Source organism: Panicum virgatum, chromosome 7N (genome assembly GCF_016808335.1).
Source record: "Panicum virgatum strain AP13 chromosome 7N, P.virgatum_v5, whole genome shotgun sequence".
Taxonomy (NCBI): Eukaryota; Viridiplantae; Streptophyta; class Magnoliopsida; order Poales; family Poaceae; genus Panicum; species Panicum virgatum.
In genome coordinates this window covers 40,378,170-40,394,940 of record NC_053151.1, presented here as the reverse complement: position 1 = coordinate 40,394,940, position 16,771 = coordinate 40,378,170, and the positions used below count along the sequence as shown (strand labels likewise).

At 47.6% G+C, this 16,771-nt stretch overlaps 1 protein-coding gene and 1 pseudogene across 1 annotated transcript; one reads left to right on the top strand and one right to left on the bottom strand.

The window, feature by feature from the left end:
* Window positions 1-321: 321 nt before the first annotated feature.
* Window positions 322-3,281, bottom strand: LOC120680586 (annotated as a pseudogene).
* Window positions 3,282-4,050: 769 nt separating this feature from the next.
* On the top strand, window positions 4,051-9,051 carry LOC120680585 (putative glucuronosyltransferase PGSIP8). Its single transcript, XM_039962086.1, has 5 exons — window positions 4,051-4,578; window positions 6,683-6,938; window positions 7,285-7,486; window positions 7,572-7,719; window positions 8,148-9,051. The coding sequence occupies exons 1-5, from the start codon at window positions 4,313-4,315 to the stop codon at window positions 8,683-8,685; spliced, it is 1,410 nt and encodes a 469-aa protein (XP_039818020.1). The 5' UTR covers window positions 4,051-4,312; the 3' UTR covers window positions 8,686-9,051.
* Window positions 9,052-16,771: the final 7,720 nt, after the last annotated feature.

Here is a 16,771-nt window from a genome sequence, read left to right as displayed (position 1 = left end):
CACATACCCCTTCGCAGCACGTGAAGACACTGCCCTAGCCATCCGTTCATCTTCTCCAGCGTTCCTTGCGGTGGCGCCCAGTGAGCACAGCATCTGCCGGACTGCCGGAGAGCAAGGGGACAAGCAAGGTGAGCGCGAAACAAGGGGGGGCCGGGGCCCAGTTTTGCCTCCATTACGCTCCGCCACTGCATTCCCCTGTTGAAAAGTTGAACCATGTCTATGCTAGCCTGAAAATCTTGCTTGGGAATCTTTGCTCTGGCCTAACATAAGGCCCTCTTTGGATGTAAAGTACTTTTAAAGTTTCTGAAAAAAAAAACATGGTTTTGCGAAAGACTCTGGTCTTAGAAAGTTATGGTGTTCGGAGGCTACAAAATATAAACTGTTTTAGCTACTAAAACCAAGTACAAACTGTTTTAGCTTCTAAACCTATTCATACAAAACTACCATCAGAAAATACATTTGAATGCACAATGCAAATTAACTACAGGTTCCTGATCAACCCTTTCTGTTTCTAGAATAGCCATGTTACATGGAGTGAAGCTATGCTGCAATGTGAAACTAAGAGAAAATTTGTATGGAGAGCGTGACATCGAGTCGATGACATGTTGGTAGAAATGCAGATCCTTCTTTCCCTTCTACAACTGTTATTTGGCTAGACCTTGATTTCGTTCATCAAGTGTCCAATGAACATAGAGGACATGAAGACAAACACAACAAACATTAGTGAGAATCCCTGTTGAGATGACCTTGTCTCCCCAAGCAGTTCCTGAAACAACAATTAATTTAAATGTTTACATACTTGACAATGACAGTAAAATAGATACCTAGACAATCGTTCAAAAAAAAAAGAACATAAAGATATATCCACCAGCATTCAAAAGTTATCAAGCTTGCGTCAGGAGATTGTTCATGTAATAATTCAGACGACATGCATATAGTGTGGGAACGAGAGTCGGTGCTTAAAGCACGTCATTTTCTGTTTGTGAATTTGTACAGCATGGCCCACGAGAACTTTTCTAGTTATGAGAAAACAATGTCAGGAAAATCTGACCAGATCTTCTTTACTAGCTTCTTCGATCAATGTCAGTAATAATGGAATTGTTAGCTTTGTTCAGAAATGAACTTAGCAACCTATTCTTTCAATCTGGGCATGTGAAGGGATAATTTTACCAATAACCATTTCTTGCTGAACCTTCTGATTTTTATCTAATGCGAAGTCTCTCTCTCTCTCCAACCAGCCCTGATATTACAGAGGTACCCTGAACAGCCAAAATAAAGAAAAGAGAGTGAAGTATTGAACTAATGGATAGCTATGCTGCATTCTTTCTCATGCTCTGTATTCCAATACAGTGAATAGTACTTGATTAATTGGCAAAACAATGAGCAGATATACACACTTTCATTACTATCCAATCTGACAAAGGCATGGCGCTGATTCCTCAAACAAGAAAGATAAGAGAAAATCACTCTGTTCGGCAGCTCTAGCAGCCTCCAGCCTAACAGTGTTTTCCTCTCATACCGCTCCAGCACCAGCTTCCAGCCACCAGCCAGCCAATAGTATTTTTCTCTTACACCACTCCAGCTACCAGTTCCAACTCCAGCCCAGCGAACAGAGTGAATGACATGGTACCGTAAATCCGTAATAAGTAATGCTATACTGAGCACAGTTACCTCAGCACAAGAAGGTTCTGCAGCAGAAGCACCTATACATCTATGTGCCTGAACAATGAAAGAAAAAAAAAATCCTTACATTATAATGTTCTTTTTCATGTTGTAGCGTCCTGAGAACTTTTCTTGAATAGCCATCAGGCCAAGTTAATTGCATTACTTAAAACATCAAATGTGGATGAGCTGACCACCTCTGACCGAGGGGATGAATCCTCTTCCTCTTCTTCCTCTGGAACTGGTGAGGGAGGATTAGCAGCAATATACACCACTCGCAACTTGAACTCCTCAATTAGCCTACCTGGTGCTTTAGTGAACTACAGATGGCAACGGTAATATTTCACTCAGGCACTAGAGAAATTGAAAACAATTTACTCTAGTTGTGGTGCTGTGCTGCAAGAATGTACCAATTGAGGACCAAAGTCTTTCATCGTCGTTCTATCCTGCACTACAACGCTTTGCACGAGAAACTTGTCCTTGCAGTGGTGGTCTGATAGCATCTCCATAGGTGCTTGCATAGTAACTACATCGCTGACAGCACTTCAATGACAATTTGATGCAAACAAACTAATCAACCAATTGAACACACACTGTTCAAATAAAACCTGTTACATTGCACGAGCCCCGTGGAAGCAGTATGCCGCAGCTGTGCCTGACCGAGTACTTCCTCGGGTTCGTTGTTTTCACCTACAGATTGGAATATCAAAGACAATCATTCTCCGTCCCAGTGCATCGCAGTAGCAGGCTAGCAGCACGGAACGATAAGGACATGGAATTTCACCTTGAAGGCCACAAACTGATCGGTCCTGTTCGTCAGCTGCATGCAGCAAGATCGCTGCTTCTTCACCTCATCTTCTCATGGCAACAGAAGCAAGACGAGAACAATCAGCCCAGAAAAGCATCAGTAAGCGACTGGCTCTTGAAAAACTTACAGGGGATCTTGAGCTCGGAAGGGTAGACCCGAAGCAGCGTACTGCTCATGGCGCAGAACGAAGAACAGGAAAGAACAGTGGCAACAAAAAGCTTCGATCTTCTCCACCTTTCTCTTGGCAAGAACACCAGTGAGCTGGAGGGCTCGAGAAGTGGTCGGTGTGGTTCCTGGCTCTGGAAGCAAAGTACACGATAGCTCGAACAAAGTGCAGTGATGATGACGATCTGGATTCGGTGGAGGAGCTGCTGGAGTGCTGGGTGAACGGAGGAATAATATGATACGGATTAGGACTTTGGGGTGGGGTTTAGGAACTAGTTTAGGAATCTTTGTAGCTGGTGCTCGCCCGGACCGGTTCTGATGGACTGGGTTTGGGATTAGCTGGATGTAACCTTTTCGTTTTGGGGTTCTCCTTTCATGAATTCTTTGTGATATGGTGCTTCTCCAAGGCGATATTTCCAATAGTGCTCTGTAGCTGCAGGATGAAGCAATTTCTCTTGGGTCCGTCCTTTCTTTAATAAAGCCCACCAGGTAGTGGTTGTGCAATCAATAACCGGTGAGATATCAGCTTCAAAGCTTTTCCGCGGAATCCAACTTCTTTTAGAAGTATGCTTTGATCCAGACTGGACCAACAAAAAGTTGGGTCCTGCTAATACAACTGAATTTTGCCCATTGTCATGCAAAGGAGGCCTGTAAAAAGAAATGCAGCAGACCTTTCAGGCCTGAAGATGTACAAAAGGATCTCAAGTTTCATGTGGCTATCACCTTTAAAAGCTCAAACGGAGAATTGCAGAAGGCGAGCACGAACTTGCCGTAGGAGGAACTCGCAGCCCTCGTGAACTTGCTATTCTGCAGAAGCAGGTGTTGCAGTGCCCGTCCACGCAAAGAACCTCAAGGAGCTGATCCACGCCGGCACCGGCGAGGAGGCTACAGGGTATGGGTACCGCCGGTAGCCAGGGCGCAACGGAGTTACGGAGACGCCCCGGGCCGTGAAGCGGGCGCGACACTGGCCCCGGAGGAAGAGGGGACCTCTCGAGGCGGCCGCCGGAGCCGGAACTGGAGCCGGCGAACCCCGTGCGGTTGGTTGTCTCGGTATCGTGTGATTCTGGTTCGTTGATCCAACTGGTCCCGGCCCATGGAGTTACGGACCTCAATTCTCAGCCCATCGTGGTGACGCCTCTGGATCACCCTGAGATGGGCCGTCCCGAGTGTTGTATAACTGGGCTGGCTGTGCATTCGCTGTGACAGGCCCGGCCCAGCCAGCCAATCACATTAGTGCCACCGTGATTACACAAATCCAACTGGCGCTTTCACGTGACCCACAATTATTAGCGGAACCACGAGTCCACGCCGCGTGTCCCGAGCACTAGCAGCTCAAGCTCGGCTGTGTCCCGGTCACGCTCAGGCACGTCTTCTGATCGAGGAAGCGGTCTCGCGTCTTCTTCCACTTCCACTCCGCCTTTCCCATTCCCGTTGAGATCAAAAGGAGAGCGAGAAATAGAGAGGAAAAACAAATCCCACCGCTCCCGAGGCACGTCGCCGGCGACTGGGGGACCACTTCGGCTGCTCCGCCGAGGCGACGCCCGTGCTGCGGCCGCGCCCGCGGATGCTCCCGGCACCCCGGCGCGGCAAGGGCCCGGCGGTCCACGCTCGTAGCCAGATCTGAGGAAGGGTGCTGCTGGGAAGCGGGAGGTGGGATTCATTCAGCCCCCGGCGGGGATGGGGTGGTCCGTAGGGCTGTGGTGGCTCGTGGCGGCGGCGTGGGCGGTAGCGGCGGTGGGGGCGGAGGGGGAGGTCGTCGCGGCGGTGGGGGCGGCGCCGAGGCGGCACGCGTACGCGGCGATGATGTACATGGGCACGCCCCGGGACTACGAGTTCTACGTCGCCACGCGCGTCATGATGCGGTCCTTGGGCCGGCTAAGCGCCAGCGCCGACCGCGTCGTGATCGCGTCCCTCGACGTCCCGCCGCGCTGGGTCCAGGCGCTGTAAGTTCCCCGACCTCCTCCTTCTCCTCCTCTCGCCTCGCGGCTCTGTGTCGGCGCCACTCGGCTCCGCGGGTGGCGCTTGCTCCGATTGCTGGGCGTTCCGGAACGGATGCCCCTGCGGTTGTTTGATGCAAACTTTGCTGCTTCCGATCAGCTTGGGATGCTTTTTGAAGTGCTCAGGGTTTGACTTTTGCCTGTTTAGTTCGTTGAAGCAAAACTCGTGGCTATTTTCATGCTCTGCTTGGTCAAATTCACGCCCGCGGCGAACTTTGGTCCTTTTGGTTGGTTTGCTTAGTACCTTCGTTGCTATTCAATGCCTATTAATGGTTGTTTCGATAGATCAATATTGTCTCCTTCCTTGTTCTGTTCAATTTTGATTTATTCGTTGTGTTTCCTTTGGTCCTTTTGGTTGGTTTGCTTAGTACCTTCGTTGCTATTCAATGCCTATTAATGGTTGTTTCGATAGATCAATATTGTCTCCTTCCTTGTTCTGTTCAATTTTGATTTATTCGTTGTGTTTCCTTAAACATCAGGTGATCCCTGTATTTTAGGTGATTCCTTTATCTTCCTGGATCAAGCCATGCTGCACTGTCTTCCCCGTACTTAACTGAACTTCTCTGACGCGCCGAACCTTGTTACTGTTCCGTCCTGTACTTTGTGTGACAGGGCCAGATGGCTCTGTTCATGCTCTGGCTGCATCTTTAGGAATGGTCTCTTATTTCAACGGTCTTTCGAGTGTGTAGCTCCCTTTCACGTTGACTTACTAACCAAGGCCATGAAGTTTGTTGAGGGGAGTGCCGTGTACATGTTGTGAGATATTTGTTGACAGCTTACGAGATTTCTGCTGCGAATTCTCAGTTCTGTTCTGCAAATTGCACTGATTGCAACTGCTTTATTATATAATAGGATAGATGCGCTGGACTACTGACTTGGCCAGTTGGCCTATCTAAAATATCATGTGAGCAGTTGTGAGATTTGACCTGGTAATTTCCACTACCTTACATTCTACTTAGTACCTAGCTGATTGGGACTGCATGAGTCTATAATGGCCTCGTTTGGTTCACGGCGCTATTCCATTCTACGAGAGAATCTTTTATGCATGAAGTAGTAAATGAAGTCAATTTGCAAAATCTTTTCAGGGATGGGTGTAATTTTTCGCGACGAATCTAATGACGTTAATTAATCGATGGTTTACTACAGTGATGCTACAGTAATCATCCTCTAATTGCGCGGTCAAAGGTCTCATTAGATTCTTCAGGTTCACTAGCGTGGGGGTTCTGAAGTTGGTTTTATAAACTGGTTTTGTTTGACACCGTAATTAGTGGTCAAAATATCACTATTCACTAGCAAGCTACAAACCAAACGGGGCCAATATTTCAGTTGGACTAACATGCAAAATATGCATAATGCTGTATTGTCCAAACGGCCACATGTGGATGTCGACTGGAACTGATTTGTTTGTGTTATGGCTGTCAGTGATTCGCAAGTGTAGCTTCAGCGGATGCTTGTTTTTTGGAACTTGTCTGGTTTCTTTGTATCTTAGTGGTCCAACGGTTCCTCCCTGTTTCTTAGAATATTAAATCTTGAATTTTTTGCTATATCAAGAATTTTTTAAATTGTGAACTTTAACTAATAGATATTTAATTGCTAATAATAAATGGTTACCAATCTACTGGTATACCTTATTAGAATTAAACATATGGTACTGGTTGAGGTTGTTGCCCTTGTGCGCATCAAGAAATAGCACTGTAGCAGTACTATATGTTGTCGTTGGCATTAAAAAAGTGGAACTAATCGTGAAATGGAAGTAGTGCTTGTATAGAGTGAAACAAAAGAATAGGTAAAAGACCACAGAATTTGACTCTGTGAAGTTGAAGGTACAAATGTTTTTGATGAAGCAGCCCCTTTTCTTTCTGATGAGATGTTTTTTGATGGATGTTGCTACAATTTACATATACTTTGAAGCATTGAACACACATTTTTAGATGTTCTGAAGTATGTCTTCTTTGTGCAAAATTGGACCTGTTCATTTCAGTAAAGTGTATTTTTGTTTACATCAGGTTTCCCTCTGTTAGTAATATATGCATTGAAACTGTTTCTTTAGGAAAGATGATGGTGTGAAGGTGGTCTCTGTGGAGAATTTGAAGAATCCTTATGAGAAACAAGAAAATTTCAACATGAGATTCAAGTTGACTTTAAACAAGCTGTATGCATGGAGCTTAGTTTCATATGAGCGAGTTGTTATGCTTGATTCTGACAACATTTTCCTCCAGAATACTGATGAGTTATTTCAGTGTGGTCGGTTTTGTGCTGTCTTTATCAATCCATGTATCTTCCATACAGGCCTCTTTGTACTAAAGGTAGGGCTACTGATTTTGCAGGCATTTCGTTTTTCTGCAAAACTTCTAAATTCTTTCAAATAAAAAAAAAGGTTGTTTCTGTATTTGAAGTGATTATAAACAATCCTACATCACATCTAGTGCCATTCTTTGATGTTCATTACTTCGTAGTGGAAATCTAGCTGTTTGATAATTGATTCTTTGTTTAGTATTGACTTTTTTTTCCAGGTGGTTCAGTACTTCAGGAGTTCGGTGCAGTTTAGTTTGCCTCTATACTTATTAGTTCTCAGGAATCTGTGTGTTTTTCTTTTACCTTTGAACTTGATGTCCTCTGATCATATTTTTTTCAACTTTATTTTGTTTCCAGCCTTCAATGGATGTTTTTAAGAAAATGCTACACGAGCTAGCTGTTGGACGTGAAAACCCAGATGGTGCAGACCAAGGCTTCCTTGCTAGCTATTTCCCGGATTTGCTTGATCAGCCAATGTTCCATCCGCCAGCTAATGGTACCAAACTTGAGGGTACTTATCGCCTCCCTCTGGGCTACCAGATGGATGCATCTTACTATTGTGAGTAACAGTAACAGTATGGTTATTCCACATTCTCATCCATTTTGTTGGTTCATAATTCATACTAATAGATTACGCCTTTCAGATCTGAAGCTTTGTTGGAGTATTCCATGTGGACCAAACAGTGTGATTACGTTTCCAAGTGCTCCATGGTTTAAACCATGGTATTGGTGGTCGTGGCCAGTTTTACCTTTGGGGCTCTCTTGGCATGAACAACGTCGTGAAAACCTAGGGTGAGTGGTTTCTTTAGTTTTTCCTTTTTGTACTGCTTATTTCTACTGCATGCTCAAATAACTTAGCCCATCCTACAGAACCAGATAAGGATGTCATGATGGATGATGGTATCATCCATGTTATTATATCCCGATGTGGTTGGTGACACGTCGTGAAGAAATCTTTAGAATAAAGATGAATATAAAAAAAAACACTATCTCATGCCTTGTCTTTTAGGATGAAGTTGCATAAGGCAAAGCAATTGTCATGTTCTTTATTATCTGTCAATATAAAGTTCCACAAAGTAGGGGATTGCCATAATCAAGGATAAGGTATAATATTACTGCATTAAGTAGGGGGGTCATGCTGGTTGAGGATGCTAACTTTTACCTTTGTAAATATGTTTTTTTTTCTGTTTTCAATGACATGTTAATGTGATGCAAAACAGGTACTCATCGGAGATACCAGTGGTATTAATTCAGGCTGTATTGTACATTGGAGTCATAGCAGTTACCCGACTGGCACGACCTAGCTTGTCCAAGATGTGCTACAACAGAAGAATGGAGAAAAGCACTATGTTCTTGCTCTCCCTGCTCAGAGTAGTGGTGGCATGGTCCATACTCGCAGCTTACACCATTCCCTTCTTCATCATCCCAAGAACTGTGCATCCGCTGCTTGGATGGCCTCTGTACCTGCTTGGTTCTTTCTCACTTTCTTCCATTGTGATCAACATCTTCCTCCTCCACCCGATCTCTGTCCTCACGACATGGTTTGGGATCATCGGCACTCTCTTTGTGATGTCTTTCCCTTGGTATCTGAATGGTGTGGTCAGGGCCTTGGCAGTGTTTGCGTATGCATTCTGCTGCGCACCCTTGGTCTGGGCATCTTTGGTCAAGACAATGAGCTCCTTACAGGTTCTGGTCGAGAGGGACGCATTCAGGCTTGGAGAACCTAACCAGAACGCCGAGTTCACGAAGCTGTACTGAGGTGGGAAGGGCAGATTCATATGATTGATCACTTGAGTTGTGGTTCAGTTTGAACAGCTAATCTCCATTCACGTTAGCAATTCTGATGGGCAATTTAGTTGTACAAGTAAAACCGCAGGCTGTGGGAGCTAGAGTTGTACCTTTGGAACCACCTGGAAACCTCTGGAACCCGTTATTGTTGTCTTAGACATGTAGGTGATATACAAGGGGGGAAGGAGGGGGTAGAGTTGGTGAGGAACTGCGGAGGAAATGACTGGGGGACATTTTTTGGTTATTTGACTTACTGTTCCTCTGAAAAGCCAACACATTTTTGGCTTTGCTGTAATTGATATGGACCATAACCATTTTTAGCTAGACGCCTAGACACTCGGAAAGTGCCTGGACTTTGCTTTTTGCGGGGCGGGGACGTGGGCCGGCGGGGCGCACACCGTCGCCATGACGAGTTGCCGATGCCGGCCGGCACGCCGCGCCCGCGCCCGCGCCCGCGCGCGGCTCCCAACGCGAGCAGTGCAAGAGGAGGCCCCTTTTGGTTTTGGCGTGCTGCTCGCCCGCGCCCGCGGCGTGCATGGCCACGGCGGCCGGCCGGCATGCGCGCGCGTACGTTAACCCTTGGATCATTGCTGTTGTTTAAGGTTTTTTAATTCCGCAGATTAGTTTATTACTCTGATCAGCCCGGCCGGTTCCAAGCACTAGGCCGGTAGCGCGAGATCTTGTAGTATCCCGTGGCGGCGAGCCTGCGGCCGGTATGTGCCAAGGCGGCAGGGGTGTTCGCACGGTTCTATCTCGTGCCTTGCGGTGGCATTTCTCGGGCAGTCGTTTTGTTCCGTCCGCGGCACGCGGCGCCGTGCCCCTCCTTGGCATGTTCCTTTCAGTGAAAAAACAACTGCATGGCATGCTCTAGCTGCTCGATCTCAGTGCGCTCATGTCCGTTTACGGTTGCGTCAATCTATTGCATTGCATATTCCATTTCCATCAGATCGATCTACCCTTTCCGGCGGGGCCCCGGCCCGCGCCCACTGTCGATGAGGACCATCGCCGCCTAGGGACTTGGTAAAGTTGATACGTCACACACGCACACGTTCTATCTGATGCACCTACTGCACGATTTATACGTTGTACTATACGGTATGGGCTTGGCTCGGTCTGTAGTACGTTGCTCTCAGTTTACGTACAGGTACACATGGAGAGAGTATCAGAATATGAGGGACCGAAGCCGGCGACCAGAGGGGGTGAATGAGAGCCGATCAAAATTTCTTCGAAATTCAAATCGTCAGCCTATGTCACAAAATCACCCAAGCCCTCAAGCGTTCTGACCAAAGTTTGGAGTAGCTATTGAAAAGCTAAACCAACACAAAAGGGCCTCGAATGTGCGAGCGAAAACGCGAAGCAAATCGGAAGCAAATCGAGAGAAATCGCAGAACTGATCTGCCAGGACCGGTCTGACCGGTGCACTGAACCGGTCTGACCGGTCGCGGCTGTTCAAAAACTAGCAGACCGGTCTGACCGGTCTCGCCTACCGGTCTGACCGGTGGCACCCAGAAAATCCCGAAAAGCTTTGATTCAAACGGTGAATCTCGACCAAACGATCAAAGAATCTCGAGAATTCGAGGAGAGATCAAGAAGGATTGGGGTTTTCTCAAAAACTCAAGAAATTCAATTCTGAAGCACTGGTGATTCCAGAGGGTTTAGCATAAGGCTAGAAACATGGGAATCACTATAAAGAGCTCAAAGAACCGTCTCGATCATGTGCATCAAAATCAAAACGAAAATCCATCACAAAAGAGCACAAGAAGGACGGGATTGGATTGATTCAAAAGCCCAGAGGGCACAAGAAGGATGGGGCCTCCTTTCCCAATCAAATCCAATACAAAGTCTCACAAATCCATAACAAATCTACTCTAAAGAGAAGAACAGAGGGAGGGAGACACAAGGGCGGCGGCCTGGAGAACAGAGGTGTCCACGAACAGATTACAAAAGCCGCAATTAACCTAACACAAGTGAAGGGGTATTTATACCCGCGGGACCGGTCAGACCGGTACGCTGGACTGGTCAGACCGGTTGGTTAGACCGGTCAGACCGGTGCCAGGGACCGGTTAGACCGGTTGGCCTGCAGCACCCCCTGTACACGATCTCATCCGACAGCCGAGGTTCTTTTTTCGAAACAAAGTCTTCTCCGCGATGCCGCCATCTTGATGAAGATCAGGTCCGCGATTTTGAGGGATCCGCGAAATCCGGGTAGGTGGCCGGTTTTGAGAAAACCGCCAAAACCTCACGCGCGGGAAGATTCCCGCCTCCACGCCGTGGCCCTAGATGCCGTTCCCGCCTCGGCCTTCTGATGGCCCTAGACGCCGCCCGACGCCCGTCACCTCCTCGCCCGCAGCGAAGCCCTAGACGTCGTCGACGCCCTAGACGTCGTCGACGCCCGTCGCCTCCGTCAGTCCCGAGACCGACGCCCGTCACCTCCACGACTTGGCGTCTTCAACCGCCGTCCGCCTCCTTGGTTTTGTGGCGCAAACCAAGAAACCCGCCTTCCGTCGCCGCTTGCGCCCTCGATCTAGGAGTGGACGCCATAGCTGCCGCCCGGTCCAAGCTCCAGTCCCGGCTGCCCTTCACCGCCGTCCACCGCACGGTCCATCGGCCACAACACCTCCACGGCAGCTCCCCGTCGACACTCGACACCCGTGTACCTGCAATCCAATGACCAAGCGCACGATCACACCGCACGGTTGACAATTCACTCATCACAGGCACGATAGAGTACTCTCGTTCCTCAATCTCCCCATTGATGAGTGCATTGTCAACACACCACCTGAAAGCAGAGAAGTGATAAAAAAGAGAAGCAAGAAAGTGAAAAACTCAAGCAAGTGACACAAAGCTCAGAAAGGCAGAAACAGTCACTTACTTAAGCAAAGATCGATCCCTTAAGACAAGGGCAACGGCTCGACGCAATCGATCAAAAGCCAAAACATGACTCCTCAAAGACAGAGGTAATGCTCAACGCAGTCATGCAAGAAGCAGAGGGAAAACGAGGAAACCAGGAGCCAAAACCAAAGCAGAAACTCCCCAAGCAAAGTTTTTCCCTCTCACAAGTGCAACTCACCCAAAATGATGCACTCTCAAAGCCCTGTGCACAACAAGTTTTTCAAAAATCAAACAAGTCTCCCCCTTGTTCGATCACTTCTCCAAAAAATTCTCCCCCTTGTTGGCACATGCACACATCAAGCCTAAAAAGACCTAAAGCTCCCCCTGAAGCTGAGACTCCCCCTGAATAGATGCTATGCAATGAATGCAATGCAGGAGGTGTAAGTGAAAGTATTCAGGGATACAAGGATATGAGCAACATCTAGTCACAAGCACGTGTGCATCCATAAACAGGACCTGCATCTAGCTCAACAAGGTATATCAAATCAGTCTAGAGCTAGGCAAGTTCAGTTTAGGAGAAATAAAAGTATCACCCATGATCTAGCACTAACAAGTAGGAAATAGAAAGCAGTGCTACTCAAACTCATACAGGCGAGCCAAACCAGCCAAAACAAGTTGCCAACATTCATTTTTCAATTAAATTTATAGCAATCAATTCTTAATGCCAGGGGTTGAAAGCTTGTCATGCTTTACTCTGCAACGAGGCCAAGCCTATGCCAAAAGACAATAAAAAGCTTAAAGTACTCATTTCAGTCATGCACAGCCTTGCCCGGATTCTCACAAGTGCAAAGTGAGCCGTCCCGAAAGCTCGATCAGTGCGACAAGCAATCCCACCTAGATCTTTTCAATCTATTTCAAGAACAGTTCAAGAAAATTTATCAGATTTAGATCATTTCAAGTATGAATTGCTGAACAAAAAGCCACACTAGCATGAATAAGATAGCAAAGCATATCAACACGCCCTAACATGCTAGTAGCCAAAACAGAGTGATCATATTTTCAGTTTTTCAAATCAAAATAGCTTAACTCAGACGATGTCATATACACAGTGGAGCAAGCTATACATGATCAAATTTATCAACTCACACTAGCAGGTACTAGAAGATCATAACAGTGTATACAAGAATGCTAGTGCAAGTGAGACAATGCAAAATTCAAACATGTACAATGCATATGCACAATGCAACTACCAAACCTAAAAAACAAAAAGAAGAGCAAACAAGACCTACAAAGCTAACCAAAGAAAAGTCAGCAATCAAAAGAGGTAACAAACCCCAAGCTCCCCTCGCAAGCGAGCAAAGGTGTCCTGCTCTAGCGGTTTGGTGAGGATATCTGCGGTTTGCCTCTCTGAAGGGACATGGATCAGGTCTATGTGTCCTCTCTCATGATTGTCTCGCAAGAAATGGAATCAGATGTCTATGTGCTTGGTTCTGGAGTGTAGGACAGGGTTCTTTGCAATGCGGATGGCTGACATATTGTCTACAAAGATGGGAACACTACCGAAACTCAATCCATAATCCTACAAGGTTTGTTTCATCCAAAGTATCTGGGAGCAGCAGCTAGCAGTGGCAACATACTCAGCTTCTGTGGAAGAAAGCGCTACACTAACCTGCTTGCGAGAGGACCAAGACACCAAAGATGTACCGAGAAATTGACAAGTGCCGGATGTCGACTTGCGATCCAACCAACACCCACCGAAATCAGCATCAGAAAAGCCCACCAAAACCAGAGAAGAATCCGCAGAATACCAAAGACCAAATTCAGGGGTGAATTTCAGATACCTGAAGATGCGTTTCACCACCTGCCTGTGGGAAGTGCGCGGCAAAGCCTGATACCGCGCGCAGAGGCAGACGCCGAACTGGATGTCCGGTCGCGTCGCCGTCAGGTACAGGAGAGAGCCGATCATGCTCCTGTACTCCTTCTGGTGAGCCGATCATGCCGGTCGCCTCGCCGTCCAAGTCCTCATCAAGCGCCGTAGATGTACTGATCGGAGTCGGCTGAGGAGATAAGTCACTCATGTCGAACTTCCGCAGCAAGTCTCTAATGTACTTGGCTTGATGAACAAAAGTGCCCTGAGAAGTTTGCTTGATCTGCAACCCGAGGAAGAACTGCAGCTCACCCATCATGCTCATCTCGAACTCCCTGGACATCTGCTCAGAAAACTTGGAGACAAGAGCGTGAGAAGAGCCACCAAAGATAACATCATCCACGTATATCTGAACTAATAGAAAATCAGTGCCAGATCGCATGAGGAACAAAGTTTTATCAACACATCCCATTTTAAAGCCCTAAGCCAGCAAAAAGATTTTCAATCTATCATACCAAGCTCTAGGTGCCTGTTTCAAACAGTAAAGAGCTTTCTGAAGTTTATAAACAAGGTTTGGAAACTTGGGATTTTCGAAACCAGGGAGTTGTTTCACATAAACCTCTTCTTCAATAAAACCATTTAAGAAGGCAGACTTCACATCCATTTGGAAAACTTTAAAACCCTTGGAAGCAGCAAATGCAAGAAAGATTCGAATAGCTTCCAAATGAGCAACAGGGGCAAAAGTTTCCTCAAAATCAATACCCTCTTTTTGACAAAACCCCTGGGCAACAAGACGAGCCTTGTTTCGAACAACCAAACCATCCTCACCCTGCTTGTTTTTGAAAACCCACTTCGTTCCGATGGGATTACAAGCAGGTGGAGGCTCGACTAAGACCCAAACTTGGTTTCTTTCAAAATTTTCAAGTTCCTCATGCATGGCATTGACCCAATTAGAATCAGAAAGAGCGTGTCCAATATCTTAGGGCTCAAAAGAGGTAACAAACGCTGAATGAGCAAAGCCAGCGATACTTGTTACCTTGGACCTGGTGACTCGCTCGTTGAGATCACCTAGCATCTGTTGAGGTGGATGGCGACGCTGAATGTGTCGCGGTGCTTCCGGTGTCGAAGTCGCCTTCTCCTCAACTAAAGCTGGTGCCTCCTCAGGTGCAGCTGGTGAAGCCTGAGTCACCTCCTCGATCAGCCCCCGGGAAGTAGACGTAGTCGGATCGGGGCCGTCGTCATCGTCCGAGCTCGTGGCAGAGACGGCTGGGTGCACAGCACGCGTGGTAGCCTCAGCCTCGCCATCTGCAGCTTCTTCCTCCTCATCTTCAAAGATGGAGGTGCCGAGCTCATCATCTCCTGCAACTTCAAAGACAGAAGAATTGCACGATGCAATCTCGTCGAAAGTGACTTCACAAGTCTCTCTGACGATGTTAGTATCAATAATCAGCACACGGTACGCTCTAGAGTGAGAAGCATAACCGAGAAAAACACCGTCAGACGAGCGAGACTCAGACTTATCAAGATTTCCATCTTTCAGCACAAAGCACCGGCAACCGAAAACTCTGAGATGATCAACACGGGGCTGGCGTCCAAACCGCAACTCATAAGAAGTTCTGTGCATGAAAGCACACAAGAAAATGCGGTTGGACACATAACAAACGGTGTTAACCGCCTCAACCCAGTATTTGCGAGGAGTCCTATGCTCATCGAGCATCGTCCTCGCCATCTCAACCAGCGTCCGATTCTTCCGCTCTACAACTCCATTCTGCTGTGGAGTGTAGGGAGAAGAATACTGGTGTTCGAGCCCTTGATCACTGCAAAAGGCGTCAAAACGAGTGTTTTTGAATTCTGTGCCATTGTCACTGCGGATCGCTCTCATGGCCTGGGGTAACTCGTTTTTCAACCTCAAGATCAAGTCTCGAACAAACTCGAAAGCTTCATCCTTGGTTCTCATGAAAAAGACCCAAGAATAGCGAGAAAAGTCGTCCACAATCAAAAGAACGTACCACTTCCCACCAACAGACATCACCCGAGAAGGATCGACAGTGTCCATGTGTAGCAGCTCTCCAGGGTGAGAGGTCATCACCTGATTAACAGGCGGATGTGAAGTGGCAATCATCTTCCCGTTGCGACACAGATGGCAAACAAGGTCCTTTTCAAACTTGAATTTGGGCAATTCTCGGATTAGGCCAAGTGAGCTCAGTCTCGACAACAAGTCAAAGCTCAAATGTCCAAGTCTCCTATGCCACTTTCACAGATCAGAAGAAGGACCATCCAACAAGCAACGAGAAGGGCCAAGAGAAGTTCCAGAGAAGTCAACCAAGAAAACCCAATCGCGAGGTGTAATCCGACAAACCAAATCTCCTCTGGAATCAAGAACACGCGAACAGCCCTCCTTGAAGTGAACCTCAAACCCCTCATCAAGAAGTTGCAAAACATAGAGCAAATTAAAGCCAAGATTCGAAACCAAAGCAACTTCTCTCAGGGTAAAGCGATATGAAACCCGAACAACGCCAAGTCCACGTACATTTCCTCTTCCATTATCCCCGAACACAATGTACTCCTTCGAGCGCATCGGGGTGAGGCTGGAGAACCATTTGTCATTTCCGGTCATGTGGCGCGAACAACCGGAGTCCATGATCCACCTGTTCTCCAAGCCTCCAACCTCTGAATCGCTCTCGGATTCAGGAGAAGAGCCGGAGTGCGGCGGTGTAGCATGTCCACCCGAAGACGCACGAGCACCATCGGCTTCGCCCGCCATGGTGCAGAAGCTCTTGCGCCGACCGGCCGCCAAGCAAAGGCCGATGAAGCCGGTGGCTTCCTTGTCCCGCTTCTTCTTCTTCTTCTTCTTGTCATCGTTGTCGGAGGTCGGTGAAGAAGAGCGGTCGGTGTCGGAGCTCTTGTCGAGGTCGCTGAGCTGCGCCAGGAAGGCCTTCTCCCGCTTCTTGGCCTTGTATAGGAAGCGCTTGTTGAGCGACTCCTTGTCGAAGCGTCCTCCCCGGTCTCGACTGCGGTGCTTGTGGCGCCGACGCTCCTTGTTGGAGCCTCCCTCGTTGCGGTCGCGGTGGCGGTAGTAGTCGAAGGAGTTGTTCTGGCCACCGCCGGACTTCTTGGGGCAATCGGCGATGAAGTGGTTCAGATCGCCGTAGTTGTAGCACCCGGGGTTCTTCTTCCTCTGCCTGTTGTGGTAGACGCGTTGGAACTTGCTGATGAGGAGGCACAAGTCGTCGTCGCCCAGCGTCTCCAACTGCTCATCTGAAACAGAAGGCAAAGAGGCAAGAGAAAAGCCAAGAGCAGAGTTAGCGTTAGAGCTCAATCCACCACCTGGGCCAGTCACAAGAGCGACGCTCTTGG

Bases quoted from the DNA above. Each gene is read 5' to 3' on its own strand.
- LOC120680585 (XM_039962086.1), top strand. From the start codon at position 4,313: ATGGGGTGGTCCGTAGGGCTGTGGTGGCTCGTGGCGGCGGCGTGGGCG. The intron at 7,487-7,571 runs GTGAGTAACAGT...TACGCCTTTCAG, and splicing joins GATGGATGCATCTTACTATT to ATCTGAAGCTTTGTTGGAGT. The intron at 7,720-8,147 runs GTGAGTGGTTTC...GATGCAAAACAG, and splicing joins CAACGTCGTGAAAACCTAGG to GTACTCATCGGAGATACCAG.